We start from the raw sequence: 20,918 nt of genomic DNA on the forward strand, positions 1-20,918 counted from the left end.
CCAGGCTCTTTTGCGTATATGATCTCTTTGAATTCCCCAGACAACCCGTTTGACAGGAAACGGAAGCTCAGAAAAATCGGATATCTTGTCCACGTCACACAGCTTCTGTCTTTGAATCCCCTGTTTCCCACCACTTCGTGCAGCTTTCAGACTCATGAACAAGCAGCTTCAAAACAGTGATGTGTGGGAAGGACCGGGGAGGGGCCATTGGGGAGCCCCTTAGAGGACGGGATTCAGTAAACCGAACCTCAAAGGGAACAGTTGCTTTCCAGGCACAAAACAGCTGGGTTTTGTTATTTTTCTGCCTCATTCACTGGCCTGTAAGCCCTTTGGCGGTCAGAGACTGAATGCCCAGAGCTTGGCTGGTAGTCAGGTCCCTGTGAATATTGGTAGGACAAAATTTTATTTTATTTATTTTTTAGAGATGAGGGTCTCACTATGTTGCCCAGGCTGGACTCAAACTCCTGTCCTCAAGAGAGCTTCCTGCCTCAGCCTCCAAGGGTGCTGGGATAACAGGCATGAGCCACCAGGCCTGGCTGTTACAAAATTTTTAAACAAAGGAAAAGTTGAGAGAGTAAAAATGAACACCCCCTTACCCTGTACCTAGATTTAATAGAATAAATCGTGTGTATCACACTTTGTAGTTTATAAAGCCTGTTGCTTAATGTTACCATATTGCAAATGAAGCTCTCATTGGTGAGTGGTGTGGGGATTTATTCTGGGTCTCATGACTGCAGCCCCTTGTCAGGATCAAGGGCACCGACTGCATCCTACTTTGGGAAGCTGGCTTTCCCTCCATTTCCATCCTGCTCAGGAGGGGCCCTCAGAAAGCACAGTTACGATGTGTTTCTCAGTGAGAAGGGGCCTGAGCAGCAGATCTCATTGATCTGAGCTGGGATAGGCAGGTGGGTTGGCCAAAGTTGGGAATTATATCTTTCAGAAGCTCCCTGTTGCCTGCAGGGTTCAACACTAACTCCCTTAAGGTAACATCAAGGCCCTTTTCTATAATCTGGCACACACACACACAAAAAAAAACTCCACAAAAACCAGGTGTCCTTGAGGCCTCTTCACACCCCCCAATATCCAATCCATCCACACTATGTCAGCCCTGACTTCAGATTACCAGAGTCTGAGCCCTCTGCCTCCACGCTGGTTCGAGGCCCTGAAACCCCTGTCCCACACTGTGGCAGTGGACTGCTTTCTCCTCTTCCTGCTTCCGCCTTTTTCTCCTCTACTGTCTCTTCTTCCTACAGAAGCCAGAGTTTTTCTTTTAAAGTATAAGTCTGATCTTGCCACTACTCTGCTGGGACTCTTCAGTGTCCCCTCATCTCAGAGTAAGAGCCATGCCCTCCCTGTGGCCAGGAGGCCCTACTTGATCTGGCCTCCAGCTCCCTCTCTAACCCCTCAATCCACTCCCCTCCGCCTCTGGTCTAGCCACTTCTCTTCCTCAAACACTAAATACATGGCTACTCCAGGGCCTTTGCACACACTCCGTAAGTAGGTGAAGATTGTTCATCCCCCAAATAAATGCCTGGCTTACTCCCCCTCTTCCTTTGAGTCTCTGTTTAAGCACAAAAGCCTTCTTCAACTGTCCTGTTAAAATACCAAACCAGTCCCTGGCACTCACTGACCCCCTTATCCTGCTGTGATGTTTTTTGCAACTTCCTTATCCCAGGCCAACCTACCTGCCTATCCCAGCTCAGATCAATGAGATCTGCTGCTCAGGCCCCTTCTCACTGAGAAACACATCGTAACGGTGCTTTCTGAGGGCCCCTCCTGAGCAGGATGGAAATGGAGGGAAAGCCAGCTTCCCAAAGTAGGATGCAGTCGGTGCCCTTGATCCTGACAAGGGGCTGCAGTCATGAGACCCAGAATAAATCCCCACACCACTCACCAATGAGACCTTCATTTGCAATATGGTAACATTAAGCAAGAGGCTTTATAAACATGCATAACAAGCATTATGCATGTTTGTTTGTTGCCTGTCTACACTTCCCCATAAGAGTGTGAGCTCTGTGAGGAACTTTGTTTTATTCACTTCTGTACCCACAGTACCTAGAATAGTACTTGGCATGTAGCCAGTGCTCAGTAAATAGGAGTTAAAGGAATGGCCCGAGGCTGCCCCTTCCTAGCTATGATTTCAGCATGTCAATTAGCCCCTCCAGAAACGGTGGACAACTGTCCCAATTTTCTAGAACTGAAGTAGTTCCCAGAACTAGAGGTTTTCAGTGCTGAAACCGGGCAAATCTGGTTTTGGTCCCAGACAAACATGTTAGTTACCCTACCTCTAAGTCTAAGTTTCCTCATCTATAAAAGAAAACAGGCCCGGCGCAGTGGCTCACGCCTGTAATCCTAGCACTCTGGGAGGCCGAGGCGGGTGGATCGCTCGAGGTCAGGAGTTCGAGACCAGCCTGAGCAAGAGCGAGACCCCGTCTCTACTAAAAATAGAAAGAAATTATATGGACAACTAAAAATCTATATAGAAAAAATTAGCCGGACATAGTGGCACATGCCTGTAGTCCCAGCTAGTTGGGAGGCTGAGGCAGTAGAATCGCTCAAGCCCAGGAGTCTGAGGTTGCTGTGAGCTAGGCTGACGCCACGGCACTCACTCTAGCCTGGGCAACAAAGCGAGACCCTGTCTCAAAAAAAAAGAAAGAAAAAATAAAACAGTATCTTCCTCATAGAGTTGAGTGAGAATTAAATGAGAACATGTGTATAAAATGCCAGGCCTGTTGTCTAATATATCACAGGTCCTGGAAGTATGAGTTGTAATTGTGTTTTTACAACCAGTTTCCCTGGACTTCAGCCAAGATGAGCAGCCTGCATGCCCTCTTGACTGCGGGCCCTAGCCTATGCCCCACACCCTGCCAGGAGCAGTGGAAGACAATTCAAGGCCACCATTTTATTTTGGCCATTTTGACACAGCTATTTTGGTACATTGAAGTATGTTTAGACTTTTAATGGAGCCCCTTTGGTACAGAGACATTTAAACTTTGACCTTTTAAAAAAATTAACCTTTTAGATTCTAAAATTTTGATTTATCAAGTACTGTACTGTGCAAAACATAATCTCAGCGCTAAACTGAGGGCAATTTGAGGGTCAGGATCCAGCTGGTGAATGACCAAGGGGCATTTCTTACCAGTTTGCTCACCCTGGAGAGGGCCATTGAGTGATTCTAAGCAAAAACATCTGTTCATTGTCTGGAAATTCACTTCAAGCTTGAATGATTAGCCTCTCAAAGTCTAGGATTTCTCCCTTAAAATTTAATATACTGGGGGAAGGAAGATGGTTTGGGTTACAGCGGGATCTATTGTTCTCAACTCCAGATCAACACAGGAAATCTCCCATGACTCTCCCAACAACTCTGTCTGTTCCCAGTAATAGCTGTGTTACATTTAAATACTATCAACCTCCTTTTTCATGACGGTTTTGGGGCACAGGACTGCTATCCCTTTAGAGGTTAAACTAATTATAAAAGACTTTTTAAAACTACCTTTTTTCTTATTATAAAAATACAACATTCTTTTTTTAATCTCCAAATGATTTAGAAATGAATGCCATAGAGAGTGAAATCCCTGGTGACCTAGGAATGGAGAAAAGGTGAGAGTATCTGAGCTGCTCAGTACTTTGGAATAAGAGCAGATGGTGGATCCTTTGCAGCAGTTTTATTGAGTTTAGATTTGTCACGTTGCCCCCAAATAAGGTCACACATCCAGTGGCAGGGGCACAAAAAAGAGCCACCTCTCCACTTTCATTACATTTCTTCATTTTGAAAACATCACTGGATCCTCAAAAAACAAAAGTTTTGCTAGCTTCTGTTGCACTAGAAAGGCCCTAGTGGCATCAAAACACTGACTCAGAAGTCCCTGACTCACAATTGACCCTATTGCAAAAGGTATTGCTGCAATTGCAAAATATCCTGCTTTTGACTGGAAAGCCCCATTCTCTACCCTATTCTGTCACTGGGACTTTAGTCTCAGCTCAGAGGAGTTTCCTGACCAGGCAAGAAGAGGTCAGAACCCAGGATACCCTTCATGTCATTTCACAGTCTCATCCTTTCTCTGTTCAGTAGTCGGAGGTGGCCTGGGAGAGGCTGGGGTGCCGCCTTCCAGAGTCAGGTACAGCTGCTGGTTCTAGTAAGACCTCAGTCAACACCCTTCTGGTCTAACCTGAGAATTTCTCAAACTCCTAGGCTCAAGCGATCCTCCCAACTCAGCCTTCTAAGATGCTAGGATTACAGGCGTGAGCCACCGCGCCGGGCCACAACCTGAGAATTTCGTACATCTGCCATCGGCACCATAAATGTGCATTTCGGTTCACCCACTTTTTAGAGAAAATATTGGGTTTGGGGGTTATTTTCTCACCAGGATCTAGTGAATGGATGTTTGTTGTCAGCTATTAAACCAAAAGCACCAAATACTCCGTAATATAAAATATGTGGCCCAAGTGGACAATAAGTTAAATTCAACCAACCAAACTCATGGAAGCCTGCATCCCAGGCTGGGCACACACAGGTGCTCCCACGCAGGGTTGTTTGTTCAGCCGTCACAGGCATCAGAATGCTGTGACTGCCCCGTGGGAGCTACCCATCCTGAGCCTCACTGGTCAGCTGGAAAGTGACAGCCATGGGTAGTGACAAACAGCAATATCGTAGATCATTGTCACGCAGGAGACAATGTTGTAATGTGGTTTAATAGAATGAATTTGGAGCCTGGCTCTGGTCAAGTCACCAAGCCACAATCTGGCTGCAAATGGCAATGACAGACCCAGCCCTGCAGGGGCGCTGCAGAGATTTTAGGAGAGAATGTTTATAAAGCAAGCAGTGCCCGGCACAGAGGAAGCATGGGTGAAGGGAAAATTGTATTTTCAACAAAACATGATTAAGCCAAAAATTTCTTGGGAAGGACTGAAAGTTTAAACTAAGATATGCCACCTAAGTGATAAAAATACCACCGTTTTGCAACCACCGTTGTAATAATTGATTTAGGAAAGGATCATCAATGAATCCTAAAACCACTGGGTGAAAGAGTGTGGGGGAGCAAAACATTTCCACACGCTCAGGTTACATATGAATTACAGAGAAAAAAATGTCCTTTTCCAATGGAGAGATCTCAAGGACGCTTGGGTATTACCCACAGTCTAACAATGAAGAAACAATCACAGAAATCGACATTGAGGGAAACTCTGCTTGAGATGGACTCTTAAAAATATTAAAGTCTTGAAAGGAAAAAAAAGGCAGGGAAGTGTGGAGATGTTATAGATAAAAGGAAACTGGTCAACTAAAAGCAATGCATGATCTCTGGATCCCGGGTTAAAAAAAAAGCTATAAAGGACATTTGCAGGACAATTGGAGAAATATGATTTTGGGCTGATTATAGTATTATAACAAGTTATGTTTCTTGGGTGTGATAATTATATTGTGATTATTTCAAATAATATCTTTGCATTCTTGTTCTTAGTATTTAGGGTATCCAGGGTATTTGGAGTGATATGCAATAATGTTTTTATTACCAAATAGTTCAGAAAAAAGTGTGTGAGAGAGAAAGAGAGAAGCAGAAAATATTATAAAATATAAACAGCTGGTGAATCTAGGTAAACGGTATATGTTTTCATTGTACCATGCACTCCATTTATCTGTAGGTTGAAAATTTTAGAACAAAAGGTTGGGGATAAAAATCAGGGTATGCAAAAGGACAGAAGTAGGTAAGTAAGGTAGAAGTCAGCTTGGCCCACAAGTAGCTTCCATTAGTTTCGGAGCCCCCTCTGGGGCCCCAGACCTGGCTGTCAGCTGAAGAATGCCTGGACCTGTTCATCGTTGTGTCTTTAGCATCCCAGCACAGCGTCCAGAACATGTGCTGGGTAAATGTGCGTGGAAGAGCACCCTGGCTCCCAGGTAGCAAGGGCTGAGTCAGCTCTGGGAACAGACCAATCAGGATAGCACTCTGGGCATTGCATTTCAAAGCCCTCATGTTGCTGGAAGCACCAGACAGCTGGAGCTGGGTCAACAGGGGTGATGTGGGGGCTTGTCCCCTGGCAGTGCCCTTCTGGCTTCCCCTGCCTTCTTGGGCAGGGAAGGGCAAAGCTCTCAGGGCTGTATTTGCTGCCCACCCTTTCCCCCTGCCTCTGGAGTCTGGAGGACAATAGTTGGCCAGAGGGGCTAATCCTCAGCATAGTCCTATTTGTTCCCGCTTACCTGCTCCAACAACCCCATATCCAGGCAGAAAGAGAGAGTAGATGGAGCCTCTGGAACCCAATCCCAGACCCTCCCTTGCAGACTTGCCCACCTCTCTGTAGTCTGGCGTGGAGGTGGGAGATCAAGTTCTGAGGGTCACGTGTCTGGCAAAGCATTGAGCCCTCCCAGCTGGAAAAGCCTCTGAACCTGTGAGGAGAGAACGCACAAGCCAGCGTTGACACACCCTTACTCTTAGTCTCAGTTCCCACCAAAGCACAGAGCATTTCCTGCTTCTTTTCCGTTATTTCACAAGCTGTGTCATCTTGGTCACGCTCGGGGCTCCAGGACATAGGGCTGCTTCTCCTGCCAGAAGCCAGACAGCTGGCTCCAGCATCTCCGGCTCAGCACCATGGCCAGGACCCTGAGTGACCATCTGCTATTCACCCTGGAGGAGCTGGTACCCTACGACCTTGAGAAGTTCAAGTTCAAGCTGCAGAACACCAATCTGGAGAAGGAGCACTGCCGGATCCCCCGGGGCCAGCTCCAGACAGCCAGGCCCGTGAAGGTGGCCACTCTGCTGGTCTCCTACTATGGGGAGGAGTATGCTGTGCGGCTGACGCTGCAGGTCCTGCGGGCCATCAACCAGCGCCTCCTGGCAGAGGAGCTCCAGAGGGCGACCAGCCAGGGTAAGTGGCCCAGGCCCCCTCCTCGCCCAGCGCTGACCGCTGGCTGCCCCTTGGAAGAGGGAACGTGTGCTCAGATCAGTGCACGCCAGCTTGGGGGTTAGTAGTCTCAGGTCTACCAGAGCTCGAGAGACTTTAGTTAGGCATGTCTGTTCCCTTGCTCTGGCCTTTGGAGCTGGGTTAGTAAAGCTCCCTAAGGCTCCCAATGGTAAAAAAAAAAAAAAAAAAAAAAAAAGGCAGGTCAGGATCAGGAGAGGCAGGGGCAGAGTGCCTGTTCTTCCCTTCATTTGTGATTAATACTCATGTCAGACAAGTATCTTGGGGTTAGCCAAAAGAGCTTGCTAACCAATCCCATCAACAGAGTTGGTAAGTAACTTCATTTTTATCTATTAATACCTAATTTCAGTTTTGAGTTACTCCCTAACACACTCTACAAGGATATTTTAAAATTCTCAGAAGGACTCCTCTCTTCTCTCTCTCTCTTTCTCCCTCCCTCCCTTCGTTTCATCCTTTCTTTTGCTCTCCTTTTGTTGTAACTTGCTGATTTTATTACATTATGACCAAACAATGTGGCCAATTTTATTTCTCCTTTTAAAGACGTTTTTGAGATTTTGGGGAGCCTAATAAATGGTCAGTCTAAAAAAATATCTTTGGTGTTTGAACTTTTCTTCTTTTTATAGACTTTAAGACGATATCAGAAATGCTTTCCATGTATTTCTATGGGGTAGAACAGTTAAATAATATAAAAATTCTCAGCACTTTGAAATAGTGATAGAACTTAACCCATAATCTGAGTCTGGTATAATTTGATGAGTATAATTTTAAAATTACTTTTTCATGTTCTAAAATGTGGTTATTAGCATCCTTGGGGTTTCTCACAGTTCTAGAGCCAGTTTTGGTAACTTACATTTTCCTAGAAAGCCAACAGCAAACTGTTTAAACAACTTTAAAGTAATTTTAATAAAACGTTCTTTAAACCAAAAATTAAGGTGTTAATTACAGATTATCTTCATTTTCTTATTAGAGAGCAGTGGTTTTCAAATTTTGTACCAGGAAGATATTTCAGGGATTCTTTGGAATGTTAGAAAATACTTGATTCAAGCATTATTATTATTTTTGCTTACAAAAGTAATTAACTGATTCATATAATAATGTATCAATAACCAAAATTTAAAATATTGGAGGCCACTAGTGTGATAGCTCTTGCTGTACTTGAGTTCTTTATATAGATCTTGGAATTAAGGGTTTCATGTCATTTCTGTTTAATTAAACAGCATCCTGAAACTTCCAGGCAAAAATGACCATTTACACTTACTTATCTGTGTGAGTTAGGATTTTCTTCAACTCATGCAACCAGTACAGGAAAATGGACCCCAAAACTGGGGTCTGGCCTAAAGGCCAAGTGAATTCTTTGCTTCTTACCAGAAAGAATTCAAGAGCAAGCTGATGGAGTAAGGCATAAGCATTTTCTCATTGAAGTAAGAAAAGAAAAAAAAAAAAGTAGGCTATCCCAGGGACAGGACAGTGGCTCTTCCTCGGAGCAATAGAGAGTAGCACCTTGTGAGCTTCTGGGGTCTTATTTTATTTTATTTTATTATTTAATTTAATTAACTAATTAATTTATTTTTTGAGACAGAGTCACACTCTGTTGCCCGGGCTAGAGTGCTGTGGCGTCAGCCTAGCTCACAGCAACCTCAAACTCCTGGGCTTAAGCGATCCTCCTGCCTCAGCCTCCTGAGTAGCTGGGACTACAGGGATGCGCTACCATGCCCAGCTAACTTTACATATATATATATATATATATTTTTTTTTTTTTTAGTTGTCCAAATCATTTCTTTCTATTTTTAGTAGAGACAGGGTCTCACTCTTGCTCAGGCTGGTCTCGAACTCCTGAGCTCAAACGATCCTCCTGCCTCGGCCTCCCAGAGTGCTAGGATTACAGGCGTGAGCCACCATGCCCAGCCCCGGGGTCTTATTTTATTATTTTATTTTTAGACAGAGTCTCGCTCTGTTCCTCAGGCTAGAGTGCAGTGGCATCATGATAGCTTACTGCAACCTCAAACTCCTGGGCTCAAGTCATTCTCCTGCCTCAGCCTCCCAAGTAACTGGGACAACAGGTGCATGCCACCGCGTGGGGCTAAGTTTTTCTGTTTTTTGTAGAGACAGTGTTTTGCTCTTGCTCAGGCTGGTCTCGAACTTCTGGCCTCAAGAAATCCTCTCACCTTGGCCTCTCAGAGTGGTAGGATTACAGGATGAGCCACTGTGCCAGGCCTGGGCTTTTATTTTATACCTTTTATTTAATTTTATGTTAAATGCCAAGAAGATTATTCATAAGATTTCTGGGAAAGGGGTGGGGAGTTCCTGGAACCAAGGGTTCCTCCTCTTTCTAAATCATACAGGCTAACTTCAAGAGTTTTCATGGCATTTGTAAACTGTCATGGCACTGGTGGGAGTTTCTTTTAGTATGCCAATACATTATAAGCAGTGAGGGTAAATTGAGGTCTTTTCTTGAGGTCATCTTGGTTCTAGCTGGTTTTGGACAGCTTCTCCACTGCTTCCTGTTTTATCAGAGACCTTGGTTGGGGTCTTATGACTATCGAGCAGGGCCTGCTGGTTCCCTATCTCATTACCAAAGAAAAATACAGAAATAATTAGTTTTAGGTTTTAACTGTTTTTCATAAACCCTGATTGCAAATTTTTGTGCTGATCAAACACCTTCATTCCTCTTTATTAATTTTATAAGTGAATTTTGTACATCTATAAACATACATACATTTATACCAATAAACTAGAGTTTTTATTTATTTTATGTTTTGGAGTTGTGTTTAAGATCTTATTTGAAACAAGTTCTCCTGCTTAAAAAGTGTGAAAAGTACTATTTGAGAAATATATAGCAAATAGTTAGTATGTTCTTAATGGTAATTGGCAGCCGTTGTCTGGAATATTCTGAACTTTGTTCTAATTTTTGAGAGGATTTTCTCTTCTCTCCCTTCCCTCAACCCTTGGCCCTGAGTGTGGAACAGTTTCATGCCTTTGCATCTGGCTGTCTTTTCAGAATACCCAACACCAGAAAGTGGCACAGACAGTTCCACAGCATCTTGTTCCGCTGGGGAGAATAAGCTCAAGAGCCTGAAGATAACAGACTGCCCCGATGGCGATCAAGGCAGCGATGCTGCCCCCAGCCTGGTCTCCGGCCAGCCTGAGGCTGGTCGGGGGCCCCTCAGGAAACCTCTGGGCAGGCGGAGGGACTCCAAGGTCCCCGAGGGCCTAGAGGCGCCGGGCAGGCCATTGCTCGCCGGTGCGGCGCTGTCGTCCAGGAGAGGCCCAGGCCCAGGCAAGGGGCCGGGAGTCCCTAAGGTGAACACCAGTCTCCGCAGGAATGCCAGTTCCGCAGGGAGGCTCCAAGGGCTCTGCAGTGGGACTCTGGGAAGGAGAGAGTCCAAGAAATACGAAGTATATTTACCTTCAGGAAAGAAGCGACCCAAAAGTCTTGAATTTACCATTCCTTCAGAGGTGAGAGAACTCCCAACTCCAGAAACTCTTCAGACTCAAGAGGAAACGAGCACTGCAAATCCAGCCACCTCTAAGGGAGTGGCCACTGTGGATGTGGGGGCTACTGCCACTCGGGAGAAAGGCTCCAGGAATCCAGAACATTCTGTGTGCCTGCCGGGGGGAACATTAAGGAACACACTTTCTGACACATTGTTGGCTAGAGAGGAGAAAGCCACAGTGCTCTGGGAGAAAAATGGAACTGGGGGCCGGGAGACCCCTGAGACCATGGGGAAGACGGTGGGCAGTGTGCTCCATGAGTCTTCAAATCCAGAAGTCCCTGAGTCTTCAGGTGAGAAAGGACCCTGGAATCTAGAAGACCTAGCTTCCTTAGGAATGGTGGCTTGTAAAGGTATTCCCCCTGCCACCCCCCGCTGCCGCCCAAATTTCCTTTTATCCTCATTGTATTTATATTCCTGGGATTCCTGGGTGCCTCCTAGGGTCCATTTGCAAATCTCTGAAGGCTGTGGACCCTGAAAAAATACTTATATGCACATCTTCACAAATACGGCATCAAGTTTCCGCTAGTTCTTGGGCACTCTGAAGTCCTTTAGAATCCAAGGATTTTGTGGACTGCACGTTGAGAATCTGGGAGGGATTGGGTAAAAGTACCCACTTCTCACTGTAACCCCACAGTGGTATGTCATGGGGCCAAGGTTCTACCATTTGCCTTTCTCTGAGCAGGGAGGAAAGCCTATTGGCTAAATCCTGTCTGTCTTTTACTGATGAGGGAGTCATTAGGATTGTTTGGTGGTGAATAATAACAGGAACCCCTGATAACGGTAGCTTCAACAAGATAGAAGTCTGTTCCTCTTTCACATAAATGATAACAGGGGTTTCCGGGCAGATCCACAGGCCAGGTCCCCAGGCTCAACTATTTCTCTGCTCCACCAAGTTTTCTCTCCAGTTCAACATCTCAGACAGTGACATCCTCATTCCAGGCAGCAGGATGGGAGGACAAAGAGGGATAGTATCACTTAGGGAAGGTTTTTAGAAGTTTCTAGAAGCTACCCAGGACACTTCCATTTATATCCCTTTGGATGTACTTGATTATAGTCGAATGGCTACACCTGACTGCAAGGGAGGCTGAGAAATGTAGGGGTTTTTTTCGGTGGGGCAGGGGGAAGCAGCCATATGGACAGCAGTTAATTCTATCATGATGAAAGGCAGAAGAATAATTATTGGGGCCACAAGCAGTCTTGTTTGCAGAGGTGCCGTGAACTCCTGGGACACTGTGAGGGGACACATGGGAGGGGACTAATGGCTTGAGTGTGTTTCTATTTCTTCTTGTATCTCCTGTTATTTCTGCTTACGATACTAAAGTCTGCCTATTCATGATTGTTATGTCTTCATGGTGAGTTCTACCCTTTAGCCTTATAAAGTCCCCTTCTCTGCTTCCATTTAATGCTTCCTGAGGTTGGATGTGAACAGTGGTCTATTTATTCCTTCATTCCACACACACTTTCCAAATGCTCATCATGTGCCAAATATTCTGCTAGGGGCTGGGGATCTGGCTAGGAGTGAGACACATGAGTCACCATCCCCTGGGAGCTCCCACTCAGGTTATGGGCAGCCTGGCGTGGTCTTTAGTGGCAAAGCAAACACTGGTCAGGAGGCCTTGCTTTCCTTTATGTCACCTGCTAGATCCATGTCTGTGCAGAAGGAAGGCACAGGAGTTATAGCAAAGGGCCATGGGTCTTTCTTTAGGATAAATGCCCAAGAATTATAAGTCTGGGAATATCTTGAGGTCTAGCCCTTAGCTCTCAGTCCCAGTGGCATGTTTGCTGCCTCACTGGATAGAAAGTGGGGGAGGACAAGCTAGGAAGTGGCCAGAGTCTGACCGAGAACTCATGCACCCCGGGCACAGGCTCTCTATGCTATGCTTTGCGGCACCTCTTTGTAAACATCTTGGGTTTGCCACTCAGGAGCTTTTTCCACTGCATGTCCCCAGGGAGCACACCAGCCAAGGCTTCCAGTCCTCTTTGCCATGACCCAGTTGGTGGTTGTGTGCAGGATTCCTGCAGCTGCCCAGTTGTTTCTGGGGAACCCAAGGCCTCAGGCAGCCGCTCACCCAGCTGCACCCGGTGCCAGGCAAGGAAGAACTCCGGAAGCCTAAGCCCCCCGCCCCTGCCTCAGTGTAAGCGCCACAAACAGGTCCAGCTGCTCTTCTGCGAGGATCACAGGGAGCCCATCTGCCTCATCTGCAGGCTGAGTCAGGAGCACCGAGGCCACCAGGTGCGCCCCATCGAGGAGGTCGCACTGGAATACAAGGTAGGTGCTCCCTGCCTGGGGGCTTCTCTGCCAAGCACTTGGACAAACCGGGACTTGCTTCGTTTTCCCAACAACTCTAGGGCGTTGGTGCATTAGCCAGGACTCTTGGTCTGTAAATGGAAAAACCAGAACACAAACCAGGCCAGCAACAATGGGATTTACAGGTTTATGTTGCTCAGAGGTCCAGGGGGAGCTGCCTTCAAGTAGAGTTGAATCCTGGGGCTCACTGGGGGTTATTAGGCCTCTCTCTCCCCACCCCACCCCCACACCTCTTGGCTCTGCTTCCCTTGGTGCTGGATTCACTCTTCCTCTCCTGAGCACCCCGCCCCATGCTGTTGGCTGCAGCACACGCAGCTTTGCTCCCAGAAGCAGATTTTCCCTCTAGAGTTGGCACCAGCTAAAGATGGTAGGAGCCAAGTGTAAGCTTCTCAACAAGTGCCCTTTTTCCAGGAGCATATTCAGAAGCAGCTGGAGCATCTGAAAGAGCTGAGAAAACATGGGGAGGAGCAGAAATCTCAGGGAGATCAGAAGACGGCGTACTTCCTGGTAAGGCCCTAGTGTCCTGTGGCCAGTCCTTGCCGATTCATGCCTACAGAAGGAGGGAGGGGACCTGGAGTGAGCAAGAGTCCCCCAGACTCTGCTGGTTCACAGGACAGCAGGGATGGTCCCCTGCTCTCAGGGAGCAGGGGTGAAATTGGCAGCCAGGGGTGGGCTTGTCCCTGTAGCGGGAGACCCTCCCAGCAGGACCCTGTCTTGCTTTCTCATACTCCCACAGAATGGTTTAGAGAAGCCAACACGAGGGGCTGTCACCGAAAGACAGGATTGAGGAAAAGAGAGAAGAGACTTTTTAACCTTATACATTCCTCTGTATTGTTTTTATAATTGTTGCTATCTGGTTTGTTTTTGTTTTTTACAAAAACCATATTGATCTTTTAAATTCAAATGATTAAAATAGACATTTTAACCATTTAAAACATTTCTTTAAAACCACGGTTTTACAACACCGCAGATTTCAGTAAGTGCAACTTGGCGGCCGCCCTTCTGTCAGGCTGGTGTCCAGCCTCTTGGACGGGTAAGGTGCTTCCATTTTTTCTGGAAGTGGCGGCACCCACCCCCACAGAGCCTGGATTTGTCTAATGCATTTCCATTGGTTAGGCCCTGTCTCCCTCTCTTGGTTCCAAACTTTTGACAAGTCCAGTCTGTACCCACCACACCTCCCTGGGCGCAGAGAAGAAAGGGAAGAATGGGGAGACTTGCCCAGGTGTCTGACTTTGGGGACACTCCTGCACTGTAGCAACATGAAACCCCTCTTCCTATACAGCCAGGTGGTTGGGAACATGTGGATGGAGCAGAGGTCAGTGATGTCCCCAAGGAGGGGGAGGCAGGAGCCTAGGCTGCTGAGGGAAACCCAGGGAGGCGAGAGAGTCCAGTCTTCCCTTAGGACACTCACAACAGCATGGGGTTCTCCTCCCTTCCCCACCTTCTCCTCCTTCCCCTTTTTTCCACAGTAAAAAAAATATATATATATTTGCTTGGTGCAGTGGCTGATGCCTGTAATCCCAGTACTTTAAGAGGCTGAGGTAGGAGGATCGCTTGAGTCCAGGAGTTTGAGACCAGCTTGGGCAATACAGCAAGACCCTATCTCTGCAAACAAAATTTTTTTTAAATTAGCCAGGCCTGGTCATACGTGCCTGTAGTCCCAGCTACTCAGGAGGCTGAGGTAGGAGGATCGCTTGAGCCTAGGAGTTCGAGGTTCCAGTCAGCTAGAATAATGCCACTGCACTCCAGCCTGGGTGAGAGAATGAGGACCTAAGAAAATCCTTTTCTTAACCATAGGGGAGGGGGAAGGGAAGCTCTTCTTTACAGAATAATACAAACTAATAGAAATGTAGAATGATTGAATTCAAAGTTTTCCATTATAAAACCCCCACTGGAATAATTGACACAGGCAGGAATCATTAACAGAAGCTAAAGTTTAGAGGAAGATCATTAGAGAACAGGATATTTATACACTCCCCAAGTTACTTAATAATTATGATGAAATGATGTATGTTGACATGGAGAGATCTGGTAGGCCCCTCTTTAACCCAGTGATAATCCAGATATCACAATAATGATGGCGGACCAACTGGACATTCCTTGCCTCCAGATGGGATGCACTAGGAATAGCACACGTCATCAACTATGTAGTTTTCTTGCCTAAAATGTTTAGCCTGAATTTAATCACGAGCAAAATCATCAATTTTAGAATTTAGGCCATTGAACAAGGCAACTGACCTGTCCTCTTAAAAACAAAAAAAACAAAAAACAAAACCAAAAAAAAAAAAAACACTGACAATGACACCACCAAAAGATGAAGAGACATTTTTGGTTCAAAAGAACTAAAGAGTTGGTCCTGTGCTTTTGTACCAAAAATGACAAGACTCTTGAGCCAGTCTTTCTGGATCTGAAGGGCCCGCTCCCTCCTTGGAAGAGGGAAGAGGTGCTCATGGGCTGTTGCACCTCTCTGGAGAGCTCGTGGCTGACCACCGTGCAACGGGAGCAGACACCACGTTCACCTACGTTCAGGTGAACTGACCGCCCCATTCAGAACCATGACTGAGGACCTTCCGCCTTCCAGCACTTCGGGGGTGGAGAGAAGTTCCATCCTGGAGCAGTTTGGTGGCCACAGCCTCATCCACTTATGACCTGGGGCATGTGCCACCCTCACACTGGCTTTCAAGGAAGGGAGAAGGTGACACCAGGCATCTTAGTTTCCTGTGTCTGTCCTAACAAAATACCACAGACTGTGTGGCTTAAATGACAGACCTTAATTGTCTCACGGGTCCGGAGGCTGGAAGTCTGAGTTCGAGGTTGGCTGGCAGGGTTGGCTCCTTCTGAGGGCCGGGAGGGAAGGATCCATCCCATGCCTTTCTCCGCTTACAGGTGGCTGTCTTGTCTTTGTTTCTTCGCATCATGTTCTAGGCGTCTCTGTGTCCAAATTTCCTCATTTTTTGTGGACATCAGTCATCTCCAATATGACTTCATCTTAACTGATTATATCTGCAAGGACTGTGTCTCCAAATAAGATCACAGTCTGAGGTCCTGGGGAGGTTGGAACCCCAACATACGAATTTTAGAGGGGACACAGTTGATCCTATAACACCAGGTTTAAGGGCATTTTCCAAGAGCTAGCCCCCAGCCACCCTCAGTCTGTTCTGGAAGGTTCTGGCCATTATTGCTCCCTGCTCTGGAATCCAGACCTCCAAGAGGCAGAGGAGGCCTGCCTCTTATCCACCTCCAGGAGGTGGGCTTCTGGGGGCTCCAGGACACACACAGCCAGCCCACAGCACAGACCCCTACACCTCTCTATCCCCTGCTCCCCAGAAACAAACTGAAATCCAGAAGCTGCGGGCGCGGAGCCAGGTGGAGCAGCTTTGCAAGTTTCTGGAGCAGCAAGAGAAGGTCTTTGTGGCCTGGCTGGAGGAGCTAGGCCAGACCATTGGCCAGGTCAGGGAGACATATGGCACCCGTGTGTCCCAGGACATCGCCCTGCTCGACTCACTGATTGGGGAGCTGGAGGCCAAGCAGTGCCAGTCGGAATGGGAGCTTCTGCAGGTGAGCACGTCCCATCAGGGCCTCAGGCTGCCTCGGGCTCCCAGCTCTGCCCAAGCCAGTGAATGAGGCCCTTGAGGCCTGGGGTGGGACTTGGTCGCAGTGACCCTCAATGTGCCCAGACCCCTTTGAGGCGGTCTCCTAGAAGCTCAGGGTAGCCCAGCATCTGGGAGATGCCTGGCATCGCCCAGAGAGGTCAGCAGAGCTTGAGTACAGTTCCATTGCAGGCCCTGGCTGGCCAGGGTGCCACCCAGGGTGATTAGAATCAGAATCAAGGAGAAGTGCTCCAGTTTTGCTGACACTCTGGGGCTGGGAGCCCTGGGAAGGGCAGGGAGCAGCTGAAAACCCAGGAGTCAGCACAGCCTCTAGGAAACTGGTAATAGAGAGCTTCCCTCTTTTCTCTCCTAGGACATCGGAGACACCTTGCACAGGTACAGAGAGGCCTCGTGGTGTACCCTTGGGTGTCCTGCAGGAAGCATTTGAGGGAGACAGTCCTAGAAGGAACCTGGGAGGGAGGTGCTCCCACCCCCTAGGTCTGTGACTCCACACCTCTCCCATTTCCTGCAGCTTCCTGAGGCCGTTCTGGGATTGTGTAGGGAGAGTGGGAGCCGGGTCAGGAGGGAGGCTGGCCGGGTGGGCTGCAGACAAGGAAGAATGAATTCTGCCCACTCTACCAACTAGATAGAGGCTTCCTAAGAAAACTCCCAAGTGTATTTTGTCCCGTGCAATTCGCCTTAGGAAAATCACCCCTGCAGAACTTCTGGTGGCCCGGGGGAAGGAAGCAAGTCCAGGAGTCTTTGGGGAGCCTGTTGGGAGTGGAGCTGGGCCCAGCAGGCAGGAGAAGAAGGGTAGGAGGGGGCTGAGTCTTGGAAGCATCTGGGAGCTTTACAAAACTCTGATGTCCTTTTGTGTCCGCTCTTTTCACTTAACATGTTTTCAAGGTTCATCCAGTGTAGCCCGTATCAGAATTCCATTTCTATGGCAGAATAATAGCTCGTTGTGTGCATACACCACGTTTTGTTAAAACATTTGTGGACATTTGGATCGTTTCTACCTTTTGGCTATTGTGAATAATGCTGCTGTGAACATGGGTGTACAAATATCTGCTTGAGGCCCCATTATCTTGGGTATATGATTCCAGAAGTGGAATTCCGGGATCATGTGGTAATTCTATGTTTAATTTTTTGAGGAACCTCCATACTGTTTCCCACAGTGGCTGCATCATTTCGCACGCCTAGCAGCAATGCAAGAGGGTTCCAATTTCTCCACGTTTTTGTAGACACTTGTTATTTTCTGTTGTTGTTTTTATCATCGTCATCCTAATGGGTGTGAAGTGGTATTTTATTGTGGGTTTTTTTCTCATTTATTATCATTTTTATTTCAATACAAAGAAAAAGACTAGGAGAGTATAACTAATTTGACATAGATAATTCCGGTAGATAATATCAATACCATTTTAAGGCCATTATTAAAACTCACTGTGGTTTTGATATCAGTGGTTTTTTTTGTTTTTTTTTGTTTTTTTTGTTGAGACAGAGTCTCACTTTGTTGCCCAGGCTAGAGTGCCGTGGCGTCAGCTTAGCTCACAGCAACCTCAGACTCCTCGGCTTAAGCGATCCTACTGCCTCAGCCTCCCGAGTAGCTGGGACTACAGGCATGCGCCACCATGCCCGGCTAATTTTTTCTATATAGATTTTTAGTTGTCCATATAATGTCTTTCTATTTTTAGTAGAGACGGGGTCTCGCTCAGGCTGGTATCGAACTCCTGACCTTGAGCAATCCACCCGCCTCGGCCTCCCAGAGTGCTAGGATTACAGGCGTGAGCCACCGCGCCCGGCCGATATCAGTGTTTTTTAAAGCTCTCCAGTAGGTGCCAATCTGTGGCCAAAGTTGAGGACCAGTGTTTGTTTAGAACTGCAGGGAGGACTTTTCTTTGCATAGTCCTGGCTGGGCTGGGTGCGCCCTGTGGAAATTGCACGTCACTTCCAGCTCACGGGCCCTGGGGCCAACCCCTTGCTCCAGCCCTCTCTGCTCAACAGTCTTTTGTCTCTAGGGCCAAGACGGTGCCTGTCCCTGAGCTGTGGGCCACTCCTCCAGAGATGAAAGAAAAAATCCACCTGTTCTACAAGAAATCAGAGTTTGTGGAGACGAGCATGAGGCGTTTCTTGGGTAGGTGGGCCGGGGGAAGGTGGGAGGTGCCTGCTCACCTCCTCCCTGAGATCTGTGCTCCCCAGAGCCCCCGGCTTCCCCTTCCCATCTCCACGGCCTTTCTGACCTGCCTTCAGCCTCTCCCTGATCTGTCCCTAGCAAAGGGACCTGACTTGAGCTTTTTCTTGTTCCGTTTCTCCCCTTTTTAGAAACACTTCGTTCGGAAATGGAAACGTTCAAGGGTGAGTAGGGTGGTGGTAGTGGGAGCAGCCCAGGGGTTATTGGGACATTCCCTTGTGCTGTTGATTTGGGGGCATTATTTAGAAAACACCTGTAACAAGGGCATGAGAAGAGCCACAGCAAGCTCCACAGGCTCGGTGCCTGACTTGTTGGCTGAGTTGACTCATTAGACCATGGAGTCTCCAGGGCAGACCTAGGTGCTGGGAGGAACGGGGCTGTACCCAAGCACAAGATGCACGTGCTGAGCAGGGGAATCCTTGTCTTCCCTTGTTGTGGGGACAGTGTAATTCAGCCCCTCTAAATGTGAATGCTCAGGACGTTATTACCCCATCTTATTTTTCTCTGTAGTTCCAGAACTGATTCGTGCTCAGGCTCATGCTGGTAAGTGCCCAGATCAAGGCAAGTGGCCTTGGCCTGCTGGGTCCCTGTGCTGTCCCCCACCATGTTCCAGAAGAGCAGCCCTGTCCTTGTTTCCTGGAGGTGGGGAAAACTCTTTGGGGATGTTGCCCATGGACCCCTAGCCAGGTATTCTGATTCTCTCTGCAGTTAATGTGATTCTGGATGCAGAAACTGCCCACCCCAAACTCATCTTCTCTGATGATCTGAAGAGTGTAAGGCTTGGAAACAAATGGGAGTGGCTGCCTGATGCCCCAGAAAGATTCGATAACTGCATCATTGCCCTGGGCTCTCCAGGCTTCCTTTCCGGCTGCCATTACTGGGAGGTGGAGGTCGGAGACAAGACAGCGTGGGTCCTGGGAGTCTGCAAGTCATCCATGAGCAGAAAGGGGAGCATAACTTTGACGCCAGAGAATGGCTACTGGGTGGTGATGATGATGAAGCGAAGTGAGTACCAGGCGTCCACTTGTCCCCCAACCCGCCTGCTAATGAATGAGCCCCCCAGGCGTGTGGGCATCTTCCTGGACTACAAGGCTGGAGAAATTTCCTTTTACAATGTGACTGCCCGATCCCACATCTACACATTCACCAGCGTCTCTTCCTCTAGGCCCCTTCAGCCTATTTTCAGCCCTGGGATGCCTGATGGAGGGAAGAACACGGGTCCTCTTACCATCTGTCCAGTGGATGGCCAGGGGCCTCACTGAATGCCCAAGACTGCATCTCTCTTCCAGCGCCCTGCTTCGTACCTTGCATTCACACACTCAACAATCATTATGGAATACCCTCTGGGTGCCAGCTGCTATAGGAAATGTAACAAATGACAAAATGGTTACTGTGCCCAAGAGCTTACCCACACATAGCAGAGGTAGGCTAGGTACAAAAATATTGTTAAATCAAGGGTGGAGACAACACATGCTCTGATGACATACTGAGGATTTCAGCAGAGGAAGTATGTAGCTGTTGCGTAATAAATCACTGTAGGAAACAGCACTCTCAGATGCTCCTGGGGCAGAAGATTCTGCCCATTGGCAAGGATGTGTCCCCTCATCCTATCTGCCCCTGTCTTGAGGACCCAGGAAGCCTGGAGAAAACACAAGCGGACTGGATTTTTATAGAAGTATTTGTGTGCCTGGATTAATGAACTATGATTCCTAAGAATATTGACTGGGCTTCATGAATAAATAAACCAATTAGAAAATTTGGTCATAACTGCATTTGTCAGTCAGCTGATCACTGTGGAATCCCATGTTCCTACTGAATGTCCTGAGAGAGATGGGGCTGCTATAGTGGAAAAGCATTTGACACATATTCCAAGTGTCAGATTATTCTGTCTTGGTTTGTAGGGGAAAATCTGTGGGGCTATGGAATATTAGGTTGTTCCAGTTCACACATACCCCTCTATCCTCCCTCATTTAAAGAGATGTAAAGGGAAGAGATGTAAGAACCCCCCCCAAAAAAGAATCAAATGAAGATTAAACTTCAGACTCCTATCCCAACTCCTCTATCTTCACAACTGGAGCCTAGATTAGACAATATCAATAATCAGTCTGGGCACGGTGGCTCACATCTGTAATCCCAGCACATTGGGAGGCCAAGGCAGGAAGATCACTTGAGACCAGAAGTCTGACACTAGCCCAGGCAACACAGTAAGCCCTGTCTCTACAACAATTTTTTTTTTTTTTTTTTTTTGAGACAGAGTCTCGCTTTGTTGCCCGGGCTAGAGTGAGTGCTGTGGCGTCAGCCTAGCTCACAGCAACCTCAAACTCCTGGGCTCAAGCGATCCTCCTGCCTCAGCCTCCTGAGTAGCTGGGACTACAGGCATGCGCCACCATGCCCGGCTAATTTTTTCTATATATATTTTAGTT

General features: G+C 47.5%; 1 protein-coding gene across 2 annotated transcripts; it reads left to right on the forward strand.

The window, feature by feature from the left end:
- The first annotated feature begins 6,581 nt into the window (after positions 1 to 6,581).
- On the forward strand, positions 6,582 to 20,021 carry MEFV (MEFV innate immunity regulator, pyrin). 2 transcript variants are annotated; one of them, XM_069486223.1, is made up of 10 exons: positions 6,582 to 6,858; positions 9,911 to 10,514; positions 12,360 to 12,675; positions 13,126 to 13,221; positions 16,042 to 16,272; positions 16,678 to 16,700; positions 18,323 to 18,438; positions 18,627 to 18,659; positions 19,006 to 19,038; positions 19,204 to 20,021. In XM_069486223.1, exons 1-10 carry the CDS (start codon positions 6,582 to 6,584, stop codon positions 19,755 to 19,757), a joined length of 2,283 nt encoding a protein of 760 aa, XP_069342324.1. In that variant the 3' UTR covers positions 19,758 to 20,021. The 2 variants fall into 2 exon arrangements, with proteins under 2 accessions (XP_069342324.1, XP_069342325.1); XM_069486224.1 differs by lacking the exons at positions 9,911 to 10,514; positions 19,006 to 19,038; positions 19,204 to 20,021 and having other exon boundaries at positions 6,582 to 6,862; positions 18,627 to 18,706.
- The last annotated feature ends 897 nt before the right edge of the window (positions 20,022 to 20,918 follow it).

Source organism: Eulemur rufifrons, chromosome 14 (genome assembly GCF_041146395.1).
Source record: "Eulemur rufifrons isolate Redbay chromosome 14, OSU_ERuf_1, whole genome shotgun sequence".
In the NCBI taxonomy this organism is placed as follows: Eukaryota; Metazoa; Chordata; class Mammalia; order Primates; family Lemuridae; genus Eulemur; species Eulemur rufifrons.